General features: G+C 37.4%; 2 protein-coding genes across 4 annotated transcripts; both read left to right on the top strand.

Annotated features, from left to right (window-relative positions):
- Window positions 1-202: 202 nt before the first annotated feature.
- On the top strand, window positions 203-9,513 carry tsga10 (testis specific, 10). 3 transcript variants are annotated; one of them, XM_079616490.1, is made up of 18 exons: window positions 203-299; window positions 1,118-1,224; window positions 1,319-1,474; window positions 2,546-2,725; window positions 2,912-2,989; window positions 4,203-4,354; window positions 4,548-4,663; window positions 5,473-5,627; window positions 5,738-5,793; window positions 5,925-5,945; window positions 6,816-6,984; window positions 7,058-7,168; window positions 7,299-7,484; window positions 7,996-8,163; window positions 8,411-8,613; window positions 8,715-8,819; window positions 9,061-9,243; window positions 9,339-9,513. In XM_079616490.1, exons 2-18 carry the CDS (start codon window positions 1,144-1,146, stop codon window positions 9,367-9,369), a joined length of 2,151 nt encoding a protein of 716 aa, XP_079472616.1. In that variant the 5' UTR covers window positions 203-299; window positions 1,118-1,143; the 3' UTR covers window positions 9,370-9,513. The 3 variants fall into 3 exon arrangements, with proteins under 3 accessions (XP_079472616.1, XP_079472617.1, XP_079472618.1); XM_079616491.1 differs by having other exon boundaries at window positions 9,354-9,495; XM_079616492.1 differs by lacking the exon at window positions 5,925-5,945.
- Window positions 9,514-9,897: 384 nt separating this feature from the next.
- On the top strand, window positions 9,898-24,284 carry cracdlb (cracd like b). The gene is made up of 12 exons (XM_079616774.1): window positions 9,898-9,963; window positions 14,723-14,837; window positions 17,466-17,522; window positions 17,836-17,992; window positions 19,183-19,312; window positions 19,472-19,633; window positions 19,747-19,815; window positions 19,923-20,147; window positions 20,636-21,827; window positions 22,463-22,788; window positions 23,379-23,481; window positions 23,762-24,284. The coding sequence occupies exons 3-12, from the start codon at window positions 17,474-17,476 to the stop codon at window positions 23,926-23,928; spliced, it is 2,580 nt and encodes an 859-aa protein (XP_079472900.1). The 5' UTR covers window positions 9,898-9,963; window positions 14,723-14,837; window positions 17,466-17,473; the 3' UTR covers window positions 23,929-24,284.
- Window positions 24,285-25,774: the final 1,490 nt, after the last annotated feature.

Below are 25,774 nucleotides of genomic sequence, written 5' to 3'. Positions count from 1 at the left end.
TATATTTTTTAATTTATTTGATTTTATATCTATTTTGCCTGGCTCCGCTTCATTGCTTCATCTCAACTACTGTAACGTGCGTTAACGTGAGCGTTCACAACTTGAAGTCAAGGCAACGGACGCAAACGGAGGCAGATCTGTGTTCTGATTGGTTGTCGCCTCTCTGTTGTCTTGACTGACAGTTTAATGCTGTGTCGTGATTGGTCAGTGTGACTGTTTATCCCTCGGGGTAAGGAGCTTTAGCGTGTTGAGATTTAATTTAACTCACTCGTTTTCATTTGCCAGAACCACTACAAGAGGTAACACGAGCTCACTTACACAATACATTGTCTTCTGCATTGTCTTTATTGAATGCAGAATCTATTTGCAAGTTTTATAGAGCGAGGTTCAAATTTACTGTAACTTTTACGTGTGAACGATTTGTGTGCCAGTATAAAATTGGTGTCAATGCAAAATATACGACTTTTAGTGCATGTTGTAGTTTGCAACTATTATCAGTAAATATTAAAATACTAAAATACACCATACTTATGTTTTATTGTTGCACGAGACTCATTTTCAGTGACGTGCAGCCGTAGTATCTCAGTTGCCATGCCAACCTCGTTGTGGTTTAATTTGATCAATTTTGCTTTTAGTAAGTCTGAATAAGATGATTTGGTATAAACAAATCAATTTAGAGATGCTCTATTGAGATGTAATAGCTTTCAATCTCCATCGAAATCTTTGTGTTTCTTTGTGAAGTATTAAGTAAATAAAATGTCTTCATATACAGCCAGGAACCACACTTGAGCATAAACGAATGACTGGTAAAACATTAAATTTACTGAAAATCATTTGTGAGGCATATGATTCTCCATGTATGCTATTTGTACTTTGTTGTATTGGAATTTTAATGTTTATTTGTTGTAGTAACATTATAGTCACAGGAGGTGGCGCCAGACATATTCAAAACTGTATCAGAGAGACTGAAGTGAACTAAGAACATGATGTTGAGATGTTGCTTTTGGCCCGCAATGGAAGACTAATGTTTTAAATGAATGGCCTCCAAATGCACCTTCTTCACATTTACTTGAACAGCTGAAATATTATTTATTTATTTCTCAATCTTCTGATCCAGCCAAGGAGGCCGAGGCACTAGGAAGGATGCTGAGGGCCCGTCGCTCTACCAGCCCCGTCAAAGGGGCATCTACCCATCGCAGTCCCACCAGACACTCACCTGTTAAAGTACTAATAATCCATCACTGCAGTAATATTAGTGATTAGTTTCTTTTAATGCTAAAATAAACTCTCTCTCTCTCTCTCTCTCTCTCCTTTAAAGGGTGGCACGTATGATTCAGAGCTAATGAGGGTGCTGCGGGAAAGAGATGAACTGCAAAACATGTTGGAGAAACACGAGCGGCATCTCTCAGAGATCCAGGCCAATATTAAAGTGCTCACAGCCGAACGGGACAAGACCAGAATGCACTACCAGCAGGTACACAACTCCAAACTTCCCAGAGTTCTTGAATCAGGTCGATGTGCTGAAATTGGCCATGACACACATAGTATAAAACAACGAAAACCACATAGATGATTCTTAGTGGCTGATGTTTAACTTACTTAAACTATGTAACTATGTTTCTAACTTTAACTTATGTCACTGAGGTATAGACAGTAAAATATTTTACATAATGTTATTTTTATTAGCATATAATCATTATTAGTATTATAATATTTTAATTAATTGTTTTGGCTTCACTACAATGACAATATACAGCAAAAACAATTAATTAAATTTATACTGATTAAAAGATTTAATTAATTAATTTAACAATATTCATACAGCACTATACTTTATAGCACATGCATCAAATTTGTTTTGATCAAATTATATATATGTATATATGTACACACACACACACACACACACACTCATATATAGCATACAGTAAATATTTTTATTTTTTATTTTTAATAAATTCAATTTTATATCGATTTAGCACCTTTTTTTAGCAAATGCATCAAATTAGTTTTACAGTGTATATATATATATATATATATATATATATATATATATATATATATATATATATATATATATATTTATATATATATATATAATTTGCCAGATAATATTATGATAATTTGTTTTGGCTTTACTACAATAACAATATACTGTACAAACAATTATTTAATTGTATATTATTTATAATATTAAATTATTAAAACAATATTAATTTAATATTTTAGAGCAATATTTTTAGCACATGCATCAAATTTAGTTTGATTAAATTATTATTTAAAATATATATACAGTATATATATATATATAGACACACACATTATATGTATAGTTGTAATATTGTTGATATTATTTGCCAGATATACCGTATATTTAAAAAAAAAAATTTTACTTCACTACAATGACAGTATACAATTTTGGAAGCAACATATTTTCACTCATAATATTCTTTCTAACACAGAAAGAAAGCACTCCCCAATTATATATCCAGTATCTATCTCACTCATGATCTCACTAAACAATGTGCCCTATCTCCCCCTGCAGGCTCAAGAGGAGATAGCAGCTCTGCGGCGGGAGGTGATGAAGTCAAAGGCAGCGCGAGGGCCCAAGAGCAGCGTGACCCCTCAGAGCATCCTGAAGCGAGTGGAGGCCGAGCGGGACGAGGCCACAACGGACCTCAACCGCATGACCACAGAGAGAGACAGCCTGAGAGAGAGACTCAAGGTATGATCTCCAGCTGCGTCACATTCATGGAGATGTTATTTAGGAGCACTAAAGGAAAATCACTTACGCACTAGAGTACAGTAATAAATTGAGTCATCTCACTGGGGATAATACCAGGAGAGAGGTGTGCTTTTTTTAGCCTGCTGAGTGTGTGTGTGTGTTCCCTTTGAACTGCGCGTGCCTCAGATCTCTCAGGAGACAGCCATCAGCGAGAGAGCTCACCTGGAGCAGAGGGTGGAGGACCTGCAGGCTGCTGTACTCACAGTAAGAGCTCTGTGTTAATGGACAGCTGCACATTCGACATAATGTACTTACTGTAGTTCAGAGGAAAGCAGAAATCACCAATCACATCTCAATTGTTTCTTTTAGACAGCAATACGATTAAATGGAGAACAAATGGAGGCCTATTTAAGTCTAGCGAGATCTGTTTTTTGAACTGAACTCAACATTTTCATCAAATTCTATCAAAACCAAACTATATGTCTCGACTGCTATCCACATTTGTTTATGGCTCCTTATTCTTTCTGTTGTAACACTTACAAAAAGATTACATTTGTTAATATTAGATAACTACATTAATTGGCACTAACTAACAATGACAAATACTTCTAATCTTAATGTTAAGTTTTACATTTATTAATACATACTTAAAATCAAAAGCTGTACTATTATTATGTTTTTAACACTTTACAATAAGGTTTCATTGGGTGATGTTAATAATGCATTAACTAACAATAAACAATACATTTGTTACAATGTTAACGTTAGTTAATAATACTACAACTATTAATTGTTAGTTCTTCTTAGTTCTTCAAGTCCATTAAATAATATTAACAGATACAGCTTTTAATTTGACTAAAGTATCAGTAAATTATGAAAATAACATGCGATTCATAAATGCTTTAAAAGTGTTTTCATTGTTAGTTCATGTTAACTAATGCAGTTAGCTAATGTTAACAAATAATATACTTGAGTTAACATGAACTAACAATGAACAGTTGTATTTTTATTAACTTTTATTAACGTCAACTAAATTATGTAACTAATGTATTCACCTTTTAGTTAATGTAAACTAATTGGACCTAATTTATAAACTTTTACCCTTTCTGTATGTCAACAACTGTCTCATTTGTTTCTGTGTTTATTTCTGAGACATTTCATGAGTAACATTGAGTCAAAATGGATACTTGAATTGAAACTTACGTGCATTATGTGCATTATGAAAGCTTTAAGCAATATAATTTTCCTCTGGGCTATACCATACTCACTATCAAAAAGTACCATAGTATAACATATTGTACTACACTGCACAATGCTATACTGTTTCACTATACTATACTATACTATACTATGCTATACTATACTATACTATGCTATGCTATACTATACTATACTATACTATGTTATAGTATAAAGTGTAGTTATTGTCATAGACAGTTATTGTCAAGGACTGGTGTCATTGTTCTGTGTGTCCCAGCTGGAGCAGGAGCGGGGGGAACAGAGAAGCAGGCAAGCTCAGATGAGGGAGACCATGATGGGTCTGGAGGAGGAAGTTCACGCGCTTGGGCGAAAACTCAGTGCCAGTGAGGACGAACTCGGCCACTTCAGAAACGAGTGCAGCAGCCTCAGGTACAATCAAAAACAACTACGTAGATGTGTCCGTAGAAAGTAGACTTAAAGGTTTTTGTTAGATTAGTACTTTGAATTTGAATTAACTTTGTGTGTGTGTGTGTGTGTGTGTGTGTGTGTGTGTGTGTGTGTGTGTGTGTGTGTGTGTGTGTGTGTGTGTGTGTGTGTGTGTGTGTGTGTGTGTGTGTGTCAGACTGGAAAATACTCAGGTGGAAAGTTCTCTGAGTGAGAATCAGCGGAGACTGACCAGCAGGATTGGAGATTTACAAAACGCTCAGGAGAGAAATCAAATACTGGATGAGAAGAACAGTGAGAAAACCAGACAATCATTTTAATCTGTGCTTTTATTAAACGGTTGCGTTTATTTATGAGTATGAGTATATATATATATATATATATTCACACAGACAGACAGACAGACAGACAGATAGACAGATAGACAGATAGATAGATAGATAGATAGATAGATAGATAGATAGATAGATAGATAGATATATAGATAATAGATAGATAGATAGATAGATAGATAGATAGATAGATAGATAGATAGATAGATAGATAGATAAATGCCAAAGTAAATAATTAAAGAAATTAATACTTTTATTCAGCAAGGTTGGATTAAATTGATCAAAAGTGACAGCGAAAACATAATTTTACAAAATATTTCTGTTTCAAGTTAGTTTGAAAGAATCCGGGGGAAAACATTATTACCATTTTTACCAAAATGTTAATCATCAAAACTTTTTTTTTTTTTACATTGATAATAATAAGAAATGTTTCTTGAGCATCATATCAGAATGATTTCTGAAGGATCATGTGACACTGAAGACTGGAGTAATGATCACAGGAATAAATGACATTTTATAACATATTCACATAGAAAACAGTTATTTTAAATTGTAATAATATTTCACAATATAAATACATGCAATAAATGCAGCCTTGGTAAGCAGAAGAGACTCTTTTAGAAACATTAAGAAATCTTACTGGCTCCAAACTTTTTAATGGCGGTGTATCATGTTTTTGGATGAATTTTTTTGAATTAATCAGTTGAACACTTGCAGTAATGTCCGTGTTTAAAGAGTGTATGTGTGTCACTGCATCATTGTGTGTTTCAGACTCTCTCCTGAGGCAGGTGACCGCTCTGCGAGAGGAAGTGAACACACTGAGAGGTACAATCTCAGAGCTGGACCAGCACAGAGACACACTGCAGGAACAGCTGGAGAGCAAATCTGATCTGCTCAGCGCAGCGCATGACCAGCTAGATGACAAGGTACTATCCTACTTACACATACAGTAGTTAAACACATATTTTTGGTTGGTTTTAGGTTTTTTGCTGGCCAGTTAGTTAGTACGTTCGTTGATATCGTTATTTATTTGCAGGAGAAAACCATTAGGATTTTGAAGCTGAGAACCGAGGATCTTGAGACAACTCTAATGTAAGTTCTCTGTTCATTTTCACAGATTAACAGACAGTCATGTATATCGATTTTGAGACCACAATGATTAAAATGATGCCGAAGTTCTGAATAACATAAGCTTACTGTATTATTTTCTTTTCATTTCACAGTGTGTTATGTTCACCATCCAGGTATAAGCGTAATGCTAATGCATCATAATTAGACTATAGTCTATAGCCATAGCTGTTCTTGACTGTGGCTCATGCTTATTATTACGCAGCTCTCTGGAATACTTGATTCTGATTGGTCAGTTTCAACATTGAGTGGTTACTGATGCTAAATATTTGACATGCCATTGGCCATGGCAACATACCAATGCTACTTTAATATCATGAAAAGCTTCACCCTGTCAGGGTTTATTTTGCGATAATGACTACTGACCAGTTATCCCGTACATAGTCACCTGGGTACAAAATTCATTTCCTAGAATGTTTTTGTGTAGTTTCTCCTTTATATACAGTACATTCAAATGTTTGGGGTTCGTAAGATTTTTTTTTTGTCTAAGTCTCTTATGCTCACCAAGGCTTTGTTTATTTGATGAAAAACACAGTAAAAACAGTAATATTGTGAAATACTATTACAATAAAAAACTGTTTTCCATTTTAATATATTCTAAAATGTAATGTGATTCAAAGCTGAATTTTCAAGCATCATTGATGGTCTTCCAGCAGTGTCACATGATCCTATTTCCTTTCTTTTTATTATCAATGTTGAAAACCGTCGTGCTGCTTACTATTTAAAATAGAAATATTTTATAAAATTATAAATGTCTTTAATGCAATTTAATGCATCCTTGCTAATTAATTCCTTTCAAAAGAAAAAGAAAAAACGTACTGACCCCAAACTTTTGAACCGTAGTGTTGTTTCCTCTGTGGATATTTGCATATATGAGTGTATTAATATGTGATGTGTGAATATTAGTATAGGAAAAGATGTATGATTATGATGATATATGAATGACTATGAAAAATGAGGATAATGATGTGACTTCCTGTCCGCAGATCTCTGAAGGAGACCGTTGGTGGCAGAGAAAGAGAGCTAGATGCTCTGAGAAGGAAGTTGTCAGACTCTGAAAAAGAAATGGGTGCAGTGATGAAAGTCAAACATGCCACGTTGCAAGAGAACGGTCAGCTGAAGGACGACCTTGACAAAGCACATCTGGAAAATCAGGTACCAAACTTTTACTCAAAGACATTCCAATAAATGAGGTAACGAGACGTCCAACTTTCTTTCTTTCTTCCAGACTCTACAGCTCAAGCTGGATGAAGCTAATGAGGAATTAGAAGACTTGCAGAGAAAAGTACAAGATCACGTTTCTGACATTTCACGCACTGAAGATCTTTTGTCTGCTAAGGTAAAGTCACTCAGACTAAAAAGCTAAATGGATGACAAGCATGTTCTATGGCTCAAGGTGAATTAGAGTATTATGTTGTCATTGGCATAGTTATAATCTGTTTAGTTTGTTCTTGTTTTCTGCCCTTAAGGAGCGCGAGTGCAGGGAACTGCAAGAGTCTCGAAGGAAAGCTTCTCTTCAGGTGGAAAGCTGGGAGGAACAGGCCCGGCATGCGGAAACCACCGTCATCGAACTCCGTCTTGAGCTTCACAACTCGAACTTAGAGATACTTCGACTCAAAGAAAGGGCAGATAGCCTGGAGAGCAGCTTGCAACAGGTCACTTGGTCATGATGTTGGTGGTTAGAAGGATAATTCACCCAAAAATGTTGTCATCATTTACTCACCCTCATGTTGTTCCAAACCTGCATGAATTTCTTTCTTCTGCTGAACACAAAAGAAGATATTTTAAAGAATGTTGGTAGATTAAAAAAAATAAAACTATAGAAGTCAATGGGGCCCATTAACTGGTTACCGACATTCTTCAAAATATCTTCTTTTGTGTTCAGCAGAAGAAAGAAATTTATACAGGTTTGAAACAACTTGGTGTGGTGAACAAGGGCGAGTAAATGATGACAGAATTTTCATTTTTGGGTGAACTATCCCTTTAATATGCAGGAGATTCTCAACTCAACCTACATGCACACTACAAGACTGAAGCTTTTCAAAGTCTCAGATCATCGCAAACCCACAGCATGTGTCTGTCGCTAATGCTCTTCAGCCTGCTAGTGTGCACGGTGGCTTTAGTCACCTCAGTCGCTCATAAATTGTGATTTGTTGCTGTGTCCAGGCACTGAGTGCAGAGCGAAGCGTTAGTAGTCAGCTGTCTCAGCTGAACCGAAAGATGATTCACATGGAGGAAGATCTCCGCCAGGCCCAGACCGAGCGCGCACAGTTGCAGACTGACCTGGAGAAAACACGAGAGCTCTGCGTCAAACTGGATGCAGGCAAAGAGAGTGTGAGTGCTCAGATTGGTTTATATCAGTCTGCCAGTAAAACAGTACTACCTACTTGATGTCAGGCCAACAACTGTAAAACAAGCAGGATTAGAACGAATGTTATTCAGCATTCAGAAAAGTTAAAGTTCCCCTTGAGCTTGGTTGCACGATTACAAATCAATTTACAAAATTGCCTTTGGGAAACAAAAACAGACAAACTGAAATTGAAGTGAGATGTAAATAATGTAAATGTTCTCACCCACACAGGTGCAGCGTGAGCTGGAATCAAGCCGCTCTGAGGCGGAGCTGTTGCAGAAGCAGCTGACCGGTGAACGTCTGTCGGTTCAGACTTTGGAGAGCCTGCTGGTGACCTCGCGAGAAAAGGGGTTACAGAGGCAGCTCACCTCTCAGGAAAGACAGACAGATATACAGATTCTCAAGGACAAACTCGGCATGGCTGACAGCAAAGTGTGAGTGCGCACACTGCGCACATACGATATTTCAGCACAGCAGCGGTTTCTCGTCTTTCTCTGTCTTCATGTCCACTCACTGTCTTTTTTGCTGTCTCCAGGAGTTCTCAGAGCAGGGAAATGGCTCAGCTGAGGACACGATCCGCTCAGCTGGAGGCAGATCTCGAGATGACGAAGAGACACCTGTCTACTGAGCGCTTTGAAAGGTGAGACGCACACCTAATGGGGACCTATTGTCCCCTTTTAGTTTTACAAAGTCTTGATCATGCTTGAATGTTCAAAAACACATTATCTTTCACTGTGCGCGCTCAGTCTGGGCCTGACGCAGATCTTCCTCCATGTGAATCATCTTTCGGTTCAGCTGAGACAGCTATTTGACATTGTTGCAGCACCTCTCTTCTCAGGCTGTCAGTCTCTTGTCTCTCTCTCTCTCTGTCTGTCTATCAGGGAGCGAGCAGTACATGAGCTGCGCAGGCAGGGTCTCTCTGCTGTTTCTCCCGTCCTCTCCTCCACTATGCGCTCCTCATCCACTTCCCGCCATCGGTCTCTGAGTCCTCAAAGATCATGGTCTCCAGAACGCTCTCATCACGGCACACCTGACCCACTGCTTCTGTCCCACTACCCTGACAGGTGCGCTCCAGTGGCAGATTTGTCATTCTAGGTTTAAGTAAATGAACAACTGTTTGTTATATTCAGTTAATTATGATATGTTTATGCTTTAACAGGAATCTGACTTTCAGGGACCTTTATGACTGAGAAGATCTGAATCCATATTTTGGCTGGCATCACTAACTTCATCTGCTTATGTCTTGGATTCTCTCTGAAGACAATCAACAGACTCTGATCTTATAAGATTTACTGTGATGTCATGGTTTTAATAAATCTGACTTTTCTTACTATAATTTTTACTGAAACTGACATTGATGCACACAGAGTTCATGTTGTAAATAGTTGGAGGGGTTTGATGATAATGGATTTTCCATGTTTTCTACAAAAATGTGATTCTACTTGATTGATTTTGTGTAGATTTCTTTTATTTATTCAGTGTTGCCAGACGACCTCTAGAAGAAGAAAAAACGACCTAAAAAAAGTATATCTCTATTTTTGTGTTATTTGTTAGGGTAGTGGTAATGCTAGTCGTCGTCTTTATAATCCCTGCAGTTAAAACATTAATAAACAACAAGCAAGAAAGAAGAAGCGCACCTGTACGCTTCACCGCGTCATGTTTCGTCATCATGTGGGTGTGGCCAATCAAGTGAGCTCACTAGTTTCGTTCAGTCTCGTGAGCTGCGCGAGTGTTTTTGATGATCTCAGCGCAGGTGCGCGCTTCTGCATCTCCATTCCACAGAGGTAAGACATCCATTTGAGGCTCCGGTGGTTATTTTTCTGTTCATATCCATCCTCTTCGCGGATAATACGCACGATAGTTTGGTGGGTTGCTTTAAAAGAATAAAATAGACGCAGTCTCTAAAAAAAGAAAGTAGACGCAGTCTTGAAAGAAACCATTTCAAGAAAACATTTGCGACGGCGATTTCAAACCATGAGATGCTGAACTTGAAAAGTAACAGTCTATATCTATCTATCTAATCTATCTATCTCGTAGGCATGAAGTAGGCTAGCCTACTTATGCACTGTTGTATAAAAACATTAGCAACTTTCATTTTGTGGGAATGTTCTCAAAGTAGATGTCTTTCTCCAAGTAAGGTAAAGGATAGGATAAAACCTTTTAGAGGATGTAAAGTAAGGCCACCATCAGAGGTTAAAAATCATCTTTGAAATAGGCGATCAGAGATTTCAAAAGCCTACAAATAAAGATGCCCAATTCTGGTTCTGAGTGCACACTGTTCCTCAGCTGATTATTTGATTCTGAAAAATAGGTTTTGAATGAATAACTTTCTGTGCGTCAGACTCATGTTCATGTGATGCACTTGTTATTAGTGTAGTGTATTCAGTTAAGCACGGATCATTATACTGTATAAGACACATGGTTACTGTATGGCTTCAACTTTAGTGATTCCAGTTAGTATGTTTACATGTTTCCTATAATATTATATATCTTATCACTAGTACAGAGATATTTAATGATCATTTCAGATGCTTAAATTGCTCCCATACTGCTGTTTATCAAGGGATCATGTTGTGATTGACCGCCTACACTTGTATTAAAACAGGTGTGTGATGTTTGATAGGAAGTCTGTCTAGCTCACGTTAAAGTAATTATAATCCAAAGGTCAGTTCGTTTAGGATGAATGCAGCGTTTAGGAGGGGTCAGGTATATCTTCAAAACACAGTTAATGTTCAAGCAGATTAGTCACTATCTGTTAAGAAGTTAATGTTTGCAGAACGAGAACTAAACTGTCCGGAATGTCAAAAAGATGAATGCAGAGCTTCAAGGATAAAAGTGAATGAAGCGTACAGGTTTTACAGGTCTAGAATATTAGGCTATAAAAAATAATAAAGTGCTGATATAGAGTGACCACAAAAGCAGTAGTGCCCTACTTGTTAGTTTTTTTAACTTCTACATGGAACATTCTCAGAACTTTGGCACATGTTCATAGCACAAAAACATGGAAAGGTTTAAGTTGGACATTTTGATTTATCTAACGTTTTGTAAAGTCGTCATGAAACGGAGGTTGAGATAGTCTTCTCTTCCCTATGTGACATTTATCTGAGTGAAACAGCTTCTCAAACAAGAATAAATGTACTATAGGGTGGGACTTGATTTTGTCCATGGGGAATTGACTGGATGTTTGTGGTTTGCTATTGGTGGATCTCATGTGAGTGACAGGTGGCCCCGCCCTCACGCCAGTAAACACATCATCAGAGAAGAGCTGCAAGAGGGAGGGGAAGTTATTTTGATGAAAGATTATGAGGGGCAAATTAATGATGTGCTCAGAGAAATCATTCATCATAAATACAGCAATATTCCATAAAAAAAAGAAGAATTGTCCAACTTGATTTCATGGTGAATTTAAACAGTATTACTTACTGCTTGCTTCAGTTCAGAGAACATTCAAAAGTAATGTTTCCGTAATGTTTGCAAAGTGATGGAACATTTCCTTTGCATAACAAATGTTTAAATAAATTAAAAAAACTGGACGTTTTGAGTGTTCAGAGTAGGCTATGTATGTTAGCAGAAAATTCTCAAAACAGTTGTTATCTGGGTATATATCCTATTATATTTCTCAAAGCCAACCTAAAAACAGCATAAGAAAAGTTTGTCAAGGGATTTTAATGAATTAACTGAATGTATCGCATGCTGTACAGTGTACAAAGATGGACTTGACTGCGTAGATTGCATTTCACCTGGGTAACGCAGTCCTTGAATTGACGCATTCATACCAAAAGAAAAGGAAAGGTCAAATCTGAAAGAAAAACCTAGAGAAAGTGCGCCAGAGTGAGAGAGATGACATTTCTGGTGGAGTCTCAGGGTGTTGGGTTACATTAGGTCAAAACAACCGGTTGCCAACTACAGTACATAATGTTGTCTCCTTCTTTGGTTCCTATTAAAGGATTCATTTAGCATCTTTATGAGCCGGCTGAAAGGTCGGTTAAAACATGTTGACATTCATTAATTGTGTAAGCTGTTGATTCAGAGCTTATTTTTGGAAAGGTCTTCTGGGAAACTCCTCCGGTGTCACCTGCACTGTTTGAACGTAAGCTAACCTCAGGGAGACAAACAAGATGGAAAGGAAATGATATCACACAAAGCTAAACAGTCTCTATGTAAGCAATAATGTGCGAGAGGCTGTGCTGTATGGTGAATAAGTCACGGCTGAAGGGCGTTGTTAGACTGCGACGCAAAGCCTCATGGATCTGAGGATAAAGTTCATCTCTGTGAAAAAGAAAGCCTGTAAAACTCAAAATAGAAAGTGTGTGTGTGTGTGTGTGTGTGTGTGTGTCCACACATGCACAAGTCAGAGGCCTTTATCTTTGCAAGCACACATGTAAATATGTGAACATGACCATTATGAACACGGTCCTGAACACTAAACGATGGTCATTTTTGACCAATATAAGCTCAGATCATGAATCCTACAATCAGTCAGTTTGAGAAATAAACACAAAACCTGTCCTAATTGAAAGAAAATAAGCTGACAAAAAGATTGAATCCAATATTTGGCGATACTATAGCATAACGAGATATGTAGAAGCTATTTTTTGTTGGCCGGTCATTTTTGACCGGGAACACCACAAGTGTAACAAGGTGGGGAAATAAAAATCTAATACATTTTGGGAAGTATTTATAATTTGTGTGTAAAAAGTCAGTACATTTTAGTCCAATGCGATAACATTAACATTTTCGGGAAAAAGAAGATCCTCCGACCCGAAGACAACATCAAGACTCATGCTGCCTTTACATGCTAGCAGAAATTTCCTACTTCCCACTTCTGAAGTCGTAATTATGAGATTCTCGAGAATAGGATGAGAGAGAATAGGAATCGTAGAGGACGCAGGGTTCATTTTTGCCTATTTCTTAGGGAAATCTTATTAAAGCCAAAATGTACTGAACATATCTAGTCAACATGCGACAGATTTTGAATCAAATGTAGCGCTCCATTTGTTGGCAACCATTTAAACATTGCTTGCGCTAGATCTAGATAGGTTGCTGACGACTCCAGTGTTTAAGTCAAATAAATGCTCATTTCCGATCTGTATAGTACATACAATGGTTATGTACATAAATAGGCTATACTTGACAAACGCATGAGTTGATATGTTGTGGGAAAAAACTATAAAACTACTAAACTTTCCTCCAATATATTTAAAGTGTATAGCCCAACCAACTCAAACTCGGGTAGCAAAATGATCTTTCCCCGTCATAAATAGGACTCGAGAGGCCAATTTCCAACTCGTATTTACGATAATTCCAATAGCCAGCATAAGACTTGCTAGTGTTGAGTGCACTTAGTGGGACTTTACTCAAGCATCTCAGCCTTACGCTTCGTTTTAAATCAGTTGTATGGCATAAAACATAGTTGGCCACAGAGATATGCAAATGCAGAAAAACACACCTGGCGTATTTAAACCAGCAGTTTTCAATGTCAACACAGAGCTAAATGTGACAGGTCAAAGAACTAAATGACATTTGTAATCAAATGTACCGTGGCCAAGTCAGGGGTAAGAACGAGTAACTACACAAAGGATGGAGATGTTTATTTGCATGCATGTGAATATGAATACCAGCCTTTGCTTTTTAATGTCAGCTGAGAGCTTTTGACAACTTCATCCTGTTCACTGCTGATGGATTGGTAGCTGGAGTTTTTAAATCAGTGTAAAAGCGAGTGTAAAAATCTTGTGTGTGTGGTCTGGCAACATCACGGTAACGAGATGTAAAGGATGTACAGGATCTAGAATATATTCACTGTAAAAAAGAATATACATAATACAGGATACCAGCATTACAGCATAATAAATATACAGTATACACAATATAAAGTACTTATTTAAATTAAATTAAATTTCATACTTTAAAACAAATGAACAGTTTATCATGTGGTGTTTACCAGTGGTTAGAGATTCAGGTTTTTGTCTCCTGGAGACATTTGTTGCTGGGTAAAAAGCAATGGTTTTAATTCAACCTATTCGTATTATAAACCACTTTGAATGCGTTATGGTATTTAGATCATAAAATAAACTGCAATTTATGTTTTATCCCCGGCAATTATTAAGCAGATGACCACTTTAATATTTTAGGGGAAAAGCCACCAGCCCACTGTAACTATTAACTCCTACAGAGGAAGAATATGCTTTAGTAAGGGCTTTTACTAAAGATCGTCGAGGGACTTTCCTTGAGATCATTGCAATGCAAGAGTTGACCAGGTCAAGAAGGTGCAAGCAAATATAGGGAAGGTGAAGAAAATTATTTAGCAGCACAGTACATTCAAAGAACTGAATGACGATGGATCTCGTCGGGCTCCAAAAAGCGCACCATATCTACAATAACCAACGAGAAGATATCAGGCAGTTTTACAACACATCTAATGTATTGCCCTCACATCCTGTTACTACCAAACTCTTTGTTCCCACCCTCTCTCTCTCTCTCTCTCTCTCTCTCTTTTTCTAACCTGGTCTTTCTGCCATGCTATAATCACCTCTTCAACTTCAGTTGCAGATGTCAGTGATCTAAAACTAGGACTAGAGACCACAGCGGAAAAAGACAGAAGAAAACAAAGGAAGCTCTCAGACGAGGGAGAACATTCTGCCTCAACGTAAAGCTGCTGGTAAGTTTAGACGTTTAGTTTTTGTTCGTTTTCATTTTACAACCAATTCAGGCGTGCATGCTTTACTATAAGACAAATGATATGATCAATAAGTTATGATAACATGTTTTTCCATTACTTTAACTCTTAATAATTTAACCACTTCCATTTTTTTAAGTTATACAAAAAACTACTTTCCAACTAGATTGAATAAAAATAAAAAAGAAGAGTTGAAATGACTTGCAGTAAGCGATTTCTGAGAAACGCTGTTGACCTAATCAACAACTAAAACATCCAAATCCACACCTAAACAAATATTTTGTGAATATTTTCTAGTCGCCTGCGTTTGCATAGCATGTTCATTAATTTGGCGGTGGGGCAATGAAGGGACGGGTGTGTTTCTTTTGGGTGTCGATTTCAAATATCAAGTTCTTCTCAGAAATTGCTTACTGCACCTTTAAAGCAGCAAATGAACTTAAGTTAAGTTGATTTAGGGGAATCTTTTTTTAGTGTTCCTCAATAAGTCATTTATTTGATCAAAAACACAGTAAAAATAGTAACATTGTGAAATATTATTACGATATAAAATAAGTATTTTTAAATATGTATATTTTAAAATATTATTTATTCCTGTGATGGCAAAGCTGAATTTTCAGCATTATTACTCAGCAGCCATATTTTGGCTCTTAATATGCAAAACACATTGATATTTATGAATACAACCTGCGGGAAGAAAGCCGAACCCTTGACGTTCTAGCCTTCCTCTTATTACATAACATTGATTTTTGGTTAAACAAGAGTCTATTATCTGCCATTGTGTTGATCATAATCCCGACTGCTATATTGCATGAAGTGAATGTAGAGCACTTTTGTGATCCTCTGCACGCTCAGAAGCACATGGCATAAAGATTTTATATTAGACAGCAAGGACAACAGGGTTTATTGGTATTTGTCATTAGATTGTTTGGTTAAGGCCTGAGGACAGTAGTAGCAGGTGTGTGTGCATATGCTAACACAGACATTTACATAAATTGATTGTTTTTTATAGAACCATCTCATGCTACGTTTCAGACACACACCCCAGAGAGCACAACATGATCAAGTTACAGCCACGATATCAAACTGATGATTGTTTTTATTATGGTTATCATCACTATTATTATCCCTCATACTTATGATTAGGGACCTATTTCAACAAAGAACTAAGTATTAAAATTTGGCATAATTATTCACATGCTTGTTGAGGAGAGATGTGCTTTTACTTTTAAGAGATATAATTTAAAATCTCCACCTGATGGATAATATAAAAAGACACTGAGTGTGCCACTTTTGCATAGTTTGTGCTTGCCGTTTAATAATCATTTAAAACTTAGCAAACTTAAATTTAAACTCAAACTAAAGCTCTAGTAGTTAGATGAAAGATATATATGTAACTCTGTTATGGAAACTATGTGTAAACCTTAAATAAACAATTTAATAATCAATTAAAAAGGAGCTTATACCTGCATGATATTACGCTGTGGCCACATTGGACCAGCGGTGGAGGCGCCATCTTCTGGCGAGAGGCGGGAATTCATTCGGTGCGACCCTCACAGTCCATTAGGGGTATTCTCTAGCCGTTTAGCGTACATTGGTTGTACACTTGTTATTGCGGTGCATTATGGGATAGCATGAGTGCACTCGATAACATCCACTTTGGTTTCGGACACCACTACAAGTGGCTGTCCAACAATGCACTAAAGAACTACTTTGCTAGCACATACTGTATCAACAGCTGATAAGTTTATTGATCTAATCTGTGAATGAAATACTGTAAGTGTAATGAACAGTAAATGTCAATGCTCTGCTGTTCTATAGACACTCCTACGAATAAATCTGAGGGCATGTGTGTGAGAGTGTGTGGTTAATGAATTGTAAGAGCTTGGACAAGGGCTTGGTTTCCCAGGTTGCAGGTAGACACAATCTAGTATTTACTAAAAATTGCGTCACCCTTGTGCATCACTAAGCAACTGGTGTCATGACCAAAGTGAACTACTATTCTCTCTTCTTAGAAGTCACTGTATTACAAGTGGCCAGTGATTGTATCACATTCACAACACAAAGCCAATAGAAAGAGACAGGAGATGTTTGCACAAGCTGTGGTTTGACAGTAAGACACGGCAAAGAGGATGAAAGCAGATGCTGTGCGTCATCTTGTTTGCCGATATAAAAGCAAAGAGACTCTGTCTTTACATGTACGTCATCAAACTTGTGAGCAATAATCTGGGTTATATGATGTAGTAGTGCACAATTACATTAACCGTTTAAAAGTAGTAGATTCAGCTTTTGACTCTAAGAACTTTTAAACTGAAAAAAGGGAGCAGCTCTTTCCTTATTAGGACATTGAGGAATCTAACAAATGCTTGGAACAGGGCTCATCACCTTTGAACAAAGGAAATGATGTGCTAAAGTGCAAACAGAGTGGATCAGTTAACTGTGATCAGCTGATCTTTACGGCTATAAACAAGACAGGCAGCAGACACTCTTCCAGTTTCTATTTAAAGTCTTGTTCGTAAATGCATCACTCCAGTGTCTGCACACACTGAGATTTATACGCTTTTCTTTTTTTAGAGTCATTAAATGATTTTCTCTTCTATTGTGGATCAACAGATAAAAACATGGAATCTGGCTCGGGAGATATGGACAAAAATGGAGAGGAGCTCACAGGTTTGTGTTCGAATTCCTGATTTGAATACATTCACACATTTTCTATTTAAGGATTTATTAATGAGAAATACATGCATTACCACGTTTAAGGGCTATTTTTAGACACAACATTAGGAAAGACTGTCTAAAACTCCCTTAACCATAGTTAAATCACTGTAACCCAGTAGCCTTATGATATAAGACACTAATATTGAATAAATAATTAATCATAAAAAAATAAACATCTCCTCAAACAGATCATCATGACGTCATTAATCTCTATTTCTGGAGATCCATGCAAATCAATGTTTCTTATTCCTGGTCTCTTCAACAGGGAGGAAGAAGTCCCGTTTTAAGCAGCTGAAGACGCGTCTCTTTGGGAAACTGAAGAAAAAGGAAAGCGAAGGGCTGATTAAGCAAAGCCAGTCCGCTAGTGACATCACTGCTCCAGAGGGCATAAGGGAAGGCTCCGACTCTGAAGACGAGTTTTCGTAAGTCATTGATATATTCGTAAATTAAAGTGGCCCTATTATGCTTATCCATTCATGTTGTGTATAATATAGCTGTTTGTGAATGTAAAAGGTCCGCAAAGTTCACGATAAATGTTAATGTGTAAGTTATTGGCTATATATGGAGTCATCGGTAATTCCAGTCTTATTTCCTACACGAACTTACGTAGGTTTAAAAAGAAAATTGCATAATGCCAGCCTATGGTCTGTATTGGCTGCCCTCGAACATCGTCTACTTTGACCTTCAAACACTAGTTGTTGCTGAGTTTGGATGAGTTTGGTTCATGTTATTCACATGTCGAGAAGTTCACATATTCACATTTTCTGTGCTGCCAAAGCAAATCCACTTTGCATGCACTTCCAAAGAATGAAGACTGGAATTGTACGGTTGAACTGACGCCATCGTTACTGATCGTATCACAGCGTATCAAGTGCTGAGGAAGACAGGAGCTAAAATTCAGATATGGTAATGGGAGTTTCAGTTTTGACACGTTGATCGCAGTAGACCAATCACAACAGACTGGGCCATCTGACCAATCAGAGCAGAGTAGCCCAATCACAACAGACTGGGCCATCTGACCAATCAGAGCAGAGTAGACCAATCACAACAGACTGGGCCATCTGACCAATCAGAGCAGAGTAGACCAATCACAACAGACTGGGCCATCTGACCAATCAGAGCAGAGTAGCCCAATCACAACAGACTGGGCCATCTGACCAATCAGAGCAGAGTAGACCAATCACAACAGACTGGGCCATCTGACCAATCAGAGCAGAGTAAGCTTCAGACACTTTGATTTTTATTTCAACCTTGGATGCATGTAAATCTATTGTAGAAGACATTCAAAACAAAATTAGTAACCTTCAAAATAGCATAATAAGGGCACTTTAACATCAAAGAGCTGTCCTGCTTGTTTACTAATCTGATATCAAATTAAATTGGCTATTTGTACACTATATTGCATTGTAGTGTGTCGGGGTGTATGCATGTATAAAACCTAAAATATATATAGTAAAATAGTGGGACAATATATAGAATATATTCTATTTCATATAACCAATACAAATATGTAGTACAATATCTATATACAGATATTGTACTGATGTTTTTATACAGATATTCTACTGAAACTAAAATAAAATAAAATGAACCTTTTGAATCTGATCCGCAGGTACCCGCAGTGTCTGAGCTCCAGGGCGCTGTCTCACGAAAGCATCTTCTTTACCGATCAGACCGAGTCCACAGAACCAACACGCGTTCTTTCACAAGAGAACGTTCATGGCAAAATTAAGGCCTTACAAGTAAGGGAATATTCTTTGTGGAGAAACCAACCAACAGAAAAAGATAGCAGATTATTTGAACTATTCTTATTATGCTACAGCAGTGTGCTTTGTTCAACTTTAATTTGAGTAAGGCTAGGGTTGAGTAAATAGCAAGCGGTTTATATTTTGTTCCGGCAGTTGAAACTACAGCAACAGAACTTACATCTAGGTCCTCCTCCAATGTTGATTCCTGGAAAACGCACAGAAGACTCAGGAACCACTTCAGAGGATGATGGTTTACCGTGCAGTCCACCCGAGACGTCCTTCCACGAGCGAGTGATGCATAGAGCCGTTTACAAGGTAACAGAACAACAGAGGCAGAAAGTTTAGGTACACTTAAAAAACATAGAGACATTTGCTACTACTTTAACTTTGACCTTATTAATGGAATCCAAATGCCATTTTTCGTACAGTATCCCGAATCTCAGAAACATCTGAGCTCTCTGAGTTTAGCAGGAACAGGAAGCGAAGAAGAAGAACAGGTAATATTGACACACCGCATTATTCAAAACAATCTTTGCGAATAATCATTTACAAAGAAAAACTTGGCATATGTACATTATTTGATGGTAAATATTGTCTCGCTCAGGGTGATCTTTTCCAGCCATCATCAAGGCCTCCATCCCCAGTCTCCAAACCGTCCCCTCAGCCAATCATCTCCCCCACCTCCGCCTCGACCACACCCACTTCAGGAGTTGACTTCAGTAGCCCTGCATGTTACATGGCCAGTTTGGACAACTCGGCTGCCCGTCATCGCATGTCAGTCAAACCGAGGAAACAAAGAGCCAGCACAAGAGGAAACAGAGTGCCAACGGTAAGACAGTGAGGGCGATACAATGCATATGCCTCGGCTACTTCACATCAAGCTGTATGTATAAATAGATTTAAAGAGCATAAAGTCATTTAAATCAGATTAATGTGACAACGTTACACTGGATGTGTTAAAAAACTAGACCCCTCTCATTGTAATCAATGGCAGTGTGGACACTGGAAGTGCTTATTTTATTCATTTAGAATGATTTAATTTACAAATATGTGTTAATTTTATCCTTTATGCAACTAAAGTTATACAATTATTTTGCCATTTTAAAATAACTAATTTAAAGTCCCATTTAAAGTAGGATTTTATTTTCAAAGGATGTTAACTAAAACTAAAGGTTTTCATTAATTGAAATAAAATATAAATAGTAGATGAAAATCACTGATAACTGAAATCTGCTAAAAGTTATGAATACTTAATCATTACTAAACGGTTGGTTTAAACAAAACAAAATTCAAGGCATTTCGATCTCTCTTTTCCAGGCATCTCTTTCTCCCAGGTATCGTTCAGAAAGCATCAGTGATCTGGACAACGTTCTGTCTGAGGAGGATGATGATGATGATGATGATGATGAAACTATAACGTTCACAGAGACAGAGCAACGTCATTTGTCTTCCTCTCCATCTTCGGACCTAAAAGAGAAGCCCATCTCTACAGAACCTACAGAGACATCTCCTGCAAAGTCAGTGCAGAACCAGGAGGAGAACCCCAACAGAACTGAACTTAATGTCCAATCTCTGGGTGTTGAAATCCAAAAATCAGAAGCGTCTCCTGAATCTGAGGGCAAAGTCACCACAAATCCACTTTATTTGCAGCCCATGTCCTTTGGCTTGACCTCAAGCTCCTCGGGTCCACCGTCACCATCAGGACTTCCAGAAACGACACAACCATCAAGAGAAATAGAGTCATTACGAGCCCATTCACCTATCCAGAGACGTGATCCAAATGATATCCAGATTCAGATGAGTGAGAATATTGTGTGTGGGACAAATACAAAGGAAAGCCTCCAGGAGGAAGCATCATTTAGACAATTTCCTGTATCTCGCATCAAAAATCCGAAAATGGAAATAAGGAGCCCTACGTCTCCAAAAGGAGCCATGGAGGCCTCAACAAAACTTTTCAGTGCATCTGCAAAGCATCACTCCAAAACAACAAGTGAGGTTGTGACGAAGCAGAACGAGGGACATTTGAAAGGTACTCCAGGAATCAAGACTCAATCCAACAAACCCCACCTAGAGCCGCAGAAAGATGAAGCAAGAGAAACGAAACCAACAGAGGTTCAGAATCTCATCCATCAAACACAAGACACAAAGAGTTGTCGTAGAGAAGTAACGCCTCCTATTGTGTCCAAACCAACGACAGGAACCAACCTTAAGACTGATATTGCAACAGAACACGTGGAAACAGAGAAACTAGAGGAACCTGAGGACAGAAAACAGAAGAATACTTTTGGGGTGCAGCTCCGCACAACCTCTCTGTCGCTGAGATATCGCTCGGAGGTTTCCAAAATTAAAGATGAAACCAAACGGTACAGTTTGGAGTCTAATACAGTGCTGGCTGACTCAGAAGCAGAAACCTTCAGAAATACGTGTGAGGGCAATTCAAAGAGTAAACACAGTGTTCCCAAAATACAAGATTCACAGAGCCTTGAGGTTCAGCTTGCTGCCCAAGACAGTGAGTGTAAATGTGTTTCTTCTTTCTGATATATGGTATCCATTTGTGGGATTGGTTCAATCAATATTTTTTTTGTTCAAGGAATTGGTCATAAAATTAAATATTAAAGGAACTGGATATTTGAAATAGGGTTATTATAGTTAAAGTATATTATAGCCCCTATTATGCTTTTTCGAATGTTACCTTTCATGTAGTGTGTAGTACAGTTGTATGTAAAGTTTTAGAGATCAAAGTGCACAGTTATTGTCTCCTAAAAAAAAAGAGAAGAAACTATATATATTTGGGGGGTTTTTTGTGCATGTTTGAGAATAAAAGTTGCTCTGACTTTTCACTATTGGATATTCTGGGCAACAATGGCCGACGTACACATGAAGAGAGTCTGACTGACAAGTACAACAGCCAATCACTGTTTGTTTTATTGAAATGTGCCATTTTGCAGTGGGTTTATCTGAAATTTTTAATACCAAAATAATAGACTGCCGTGAAAAAACAAAATAACTGCAAAGCAGTGTCAATCAGAATTTATCATCAAAAAGTAAAAATTATTATTGTGTCATTTCATAACACAGAAAACAAAGTTAAATGTACAATTCTTTCTGCCTTAATAAAATTTAGTTTTTTTTTTTTTTTTACAGATGGCAGACCATCTATCCAGAATACATCAGGAGCAACTAAAGAACCTGCGTCTGAGCCAGGCTGGAAGAGTCTAGCCAGAGAGAAGACCAGGGCTTACCAGCCATTCTTGAGCAGACTGGGCACAAATCACTCTCCAGTCCACCCTTCACCTCCAACAGCACCTCCTGCACAGCCTCCCAAACCAGCCGTACAGCCTAAAACACAACCACTGACCACCGCCACGCTGCATCCTCTGAAAACACAGCACACACTGAACACACCAATTCAGCCGGCCTCACTGAGACCTACTACTAAACCAGCACCCAGTGGAACAAAAGACAAGCAGGTAACATGGCTGGAGAGCACAGAGAACACACACACACACAATATTCTGGGTAATATTCTGACAGGACATATTCCATTGAGTTTACAAACAATTCCTTTAAACCTAGAACACAATGCAATGCACAAATAAAATGATATCCACCATCTATCCCTCATGAATGCCAACTGAAAGAAAATATTATAGATATTATATATAACCGAGAGACTACATCGAATATACTACATAGAATACATGATCTATATTTTATATAAATTTTCATATATATATATATACACACATCTATATAGATGCTAGATATGTATATATAATGTGTGTACACACACACACACACACATTATATATACATATCAAGCATCTAGATGTATATATATACACCAGTGTATATATATATTTATATATATATATATATATACACACACACACACACATATATATATATATATATATATATATATATATATATATATATATATATGAAAAATTATACTGTACAGATTATATTATTCTGTGTAGTCTCATTAAGATGTAAATTAATTTAAGGTCATTAAGATGCATCCAATATCATTGAATTATTTCTTTACTCTTTGCAGGACAATGGTTGGAACTGTACACCAGAAGATCACACAGCAAAGAGAGCAGCAGCTTCCAACAAGATGGATGGGAATGCAAAACCCGTCCCACCTAACACAGAAAGTAAGCCACTGCTTTGACTGTCATTTTCAAATGTTTGCAATTTTTTTGCTGTTCCTCAAAGCTTCATCAAATCTTGTCTTATTGTGTGTGTGTTGTGTAATTTGTTTTATGTAGTTATGTATATTGTGTGCTGCTACCTTGGCCAGGGCTCACTTGTAAATGAGATATTTATCTCAATGTGATTATTTCCCTGGTTAAATAAAGGTTAAAAAATAAAAAATAAAAAAATAAAAAAAATTATACAGACGTTGATGTGCATGTCCGTGTTCCTCTGCAATAGCACTTACCGTCACATCTGAGCTTCCAGCAACATCAGCCGTATCATCATCATCATCGCCACCAGACGTCTCTCAGCAGCCACAGCCACGGTCAGATGGAGCTCAGCCGTCCTGGATGGAGCTCGCCAAGAGAAAGTCTTTAGCATGGAGTGACAAAACTTTAGAATGAAGACGAGACAATCGACCTGAGACATTCAGTGATGGACTTATGAAGTGGTGCAATACCTAATGTTACAGCGAATGAATGCAATGCTGTGTGTGTGAGATTGAGTGAGTGATAAATTGGTATCTCTTGTATGCTAATATATTGTACAATTACAATTAATTTGCATTAGTAAGATGTTACTCAACAGATTTACACAAATGTGTGTAATTAATCAAGCATTGTTATTTACATGGTAATTATGAATGAAGAACATGTATATCTATAGTTTGTCAGCGTTTTTATAGTAGGCTGTTACATTAAAACAGCTGATTCCTGATACAGTGATAATAAACTTAAACAGTGACTACTATGCTTAGTATATACAGCGAGTTAATGGTATTGCATTATATAACAATATATCAAAGTGGCATTTATAAAATGCAATATTATATCAATACAAACTTGCCTTACTACATGAGAACATGATGGTTACACTGCCCTCTGGTGGATACATCATACCCTGACTACTAAAGTGTCAAATATAAATCCATGGCATGTTCATATTCCATTCAAATTAGGATGACACGTGGCAATTAGTCATAGTAAATATAGATAATTAGTGATTCTTAACATTAATTTCATAATTTTTCCACATCTCACCAACTCTTATTCTGACAATGCTCTGGAAAACCCCAGTAAGCTAAATATGTGCAAGCATGCCACAAATAAGTTTTTTTAAAGTAGTAAAAGTTTTAATTGCAAACTATGCTGCATCTGAAATAGCACACTTCCCTACTGTATAGTAGCAGAAAAACGCTATGTGACAAAAGAAGTATAGCCTAGGCCTACTCTCATATATATATATAAAAAAATAGAAGGCAAAAAGTGACCTTTTTACAAATCTGATTCAGCTGTGCGTTTGCTCTCCAACATGCTCATGGATTTACAGATTTTTAGGCCTACAATTTATTATATATAATCATGCAAATGTCTAATAATCATGCTAATGACCATGCACCAGGTGTGCCAGATCTTCTATACTCATACACCTGTATACAAATGCTAAACTGCACTACATATAGATACTATCTTCACACTTTTATTCCAGAATAATTCAAGCACTTAATTCGATTCAAGCGAATGAATGATGAACACCGTAGAAAGCTCTCGAACTGGGAGCAGGCCTAGAAGAGAAAAAAAAAATCTTGGTGTAAAGACAGCAAATAATTATGTATATACAAAAGAGAAGCAAAAGAAGAAGGTGAGTTGAAAATAAGGAGTGGATCCGTCAGGCCGTTTGAAGTCGGGCATTGTATCGAGGCGTTATTGTGTCTGACGGCGAGCGATATAATGAAGATGAAGAAAGTGAGTGAGGGCTGATGTTAATAATGCGTCGACCCCCCGCTGCTCCGACTCACCCTCTTCATCGTCTAATTGACCGGGCAGGGTCCCCGGAGTCCTCTGTTATTATTTATTAACAATTCAAAGATAAATAATTCACGACTTTGAAAAGAAGCTTGCGGACAGAAGCTCTTAATTGAGCTTTGGAAAGGAATGGTGAGGCCCTTGTCCTGATTTTTACACCTTCCTTTATCTTTATTTCTTTCTTTTTGTCTTAACTCATTCATTTTGGCGTCACTTTGACAGCGAATAACTTTACATCTGAGGCGTTTAAAGACTCCATTTGTCCATTATTTATTTCTAAAGAAACACAACAATGTATAAAAGGCTCCATACCTTGTATCTTACGTTATGGCCCCGTAGAAGCCGTTTTTGTAAAAATAGGCTAACGATTGCGTCATAACCACTCGACTCTCTGTCGCACAGTCGAGAAATGACTGTATAGACCGGCGGAGAAGCTCGCAAGGAA

This window comes from Phoxinus phoxinus, assembly GCF_949152265.1.
Source record: "Phoxinus phoxinus genome assembly, chromosome: 6".
Lineage (NCBI taxonomy): Eukaryota > Metazoa > Chordata > Actinopteri > Cypriniformes > Leuciscidae > Phoxinus > Phoxinus phoxinus.
Note: the sequence above shows the minus strand (reverse complement) of the source record. Positions and strands in the feature narration are given on the sequence as shown.

Bases quoted from the DNA above. Each gene is read 5' to 3' on its own strand.
- cracdlb (XM_079616774.1), top strand. From the start codon at position 17,474: ATGGAATCTGGCTCGGGAGATATGGACAAAAATGGAGAGGAGCTCACA. The intron at 19,634-19,746 runs GTAACAGAACAA...TTTTTCGTACAG, and splicing joins TGCATAGAGCCGTTTACAAG to TATCCCGAATCTCAGAAACA. The intron at 19,816-19,922 runs GTAATATTGACA...TGTCTCGCTCAG, and splicing joins GAAGCGAAGAAGAAGAACAG to GGTGATCTTTTCCAGCCATC.
- tsga10 (XM_079616490.1), top strand. From the start codon at position 1,144: ATGCTGAGGGCCCGTCGCTCTACCAGCCCCGTCAAAGGGGCATCTACC. The intron at 1,475-2,545 runs GTACACAACTCC...CTCCCCCTGCAG, and splicing joins CCAGAATGCACTACCAGCAG to GCTCAAGAGGAGATAGCAGC. The intron at 6,985-7,057 runs GTACCAAACTTT...TCTTTCTTCCAG, and splicing joins AAGCACATCTGGAAAATCAG to ACTCTACAGCTCAAGCTGGA.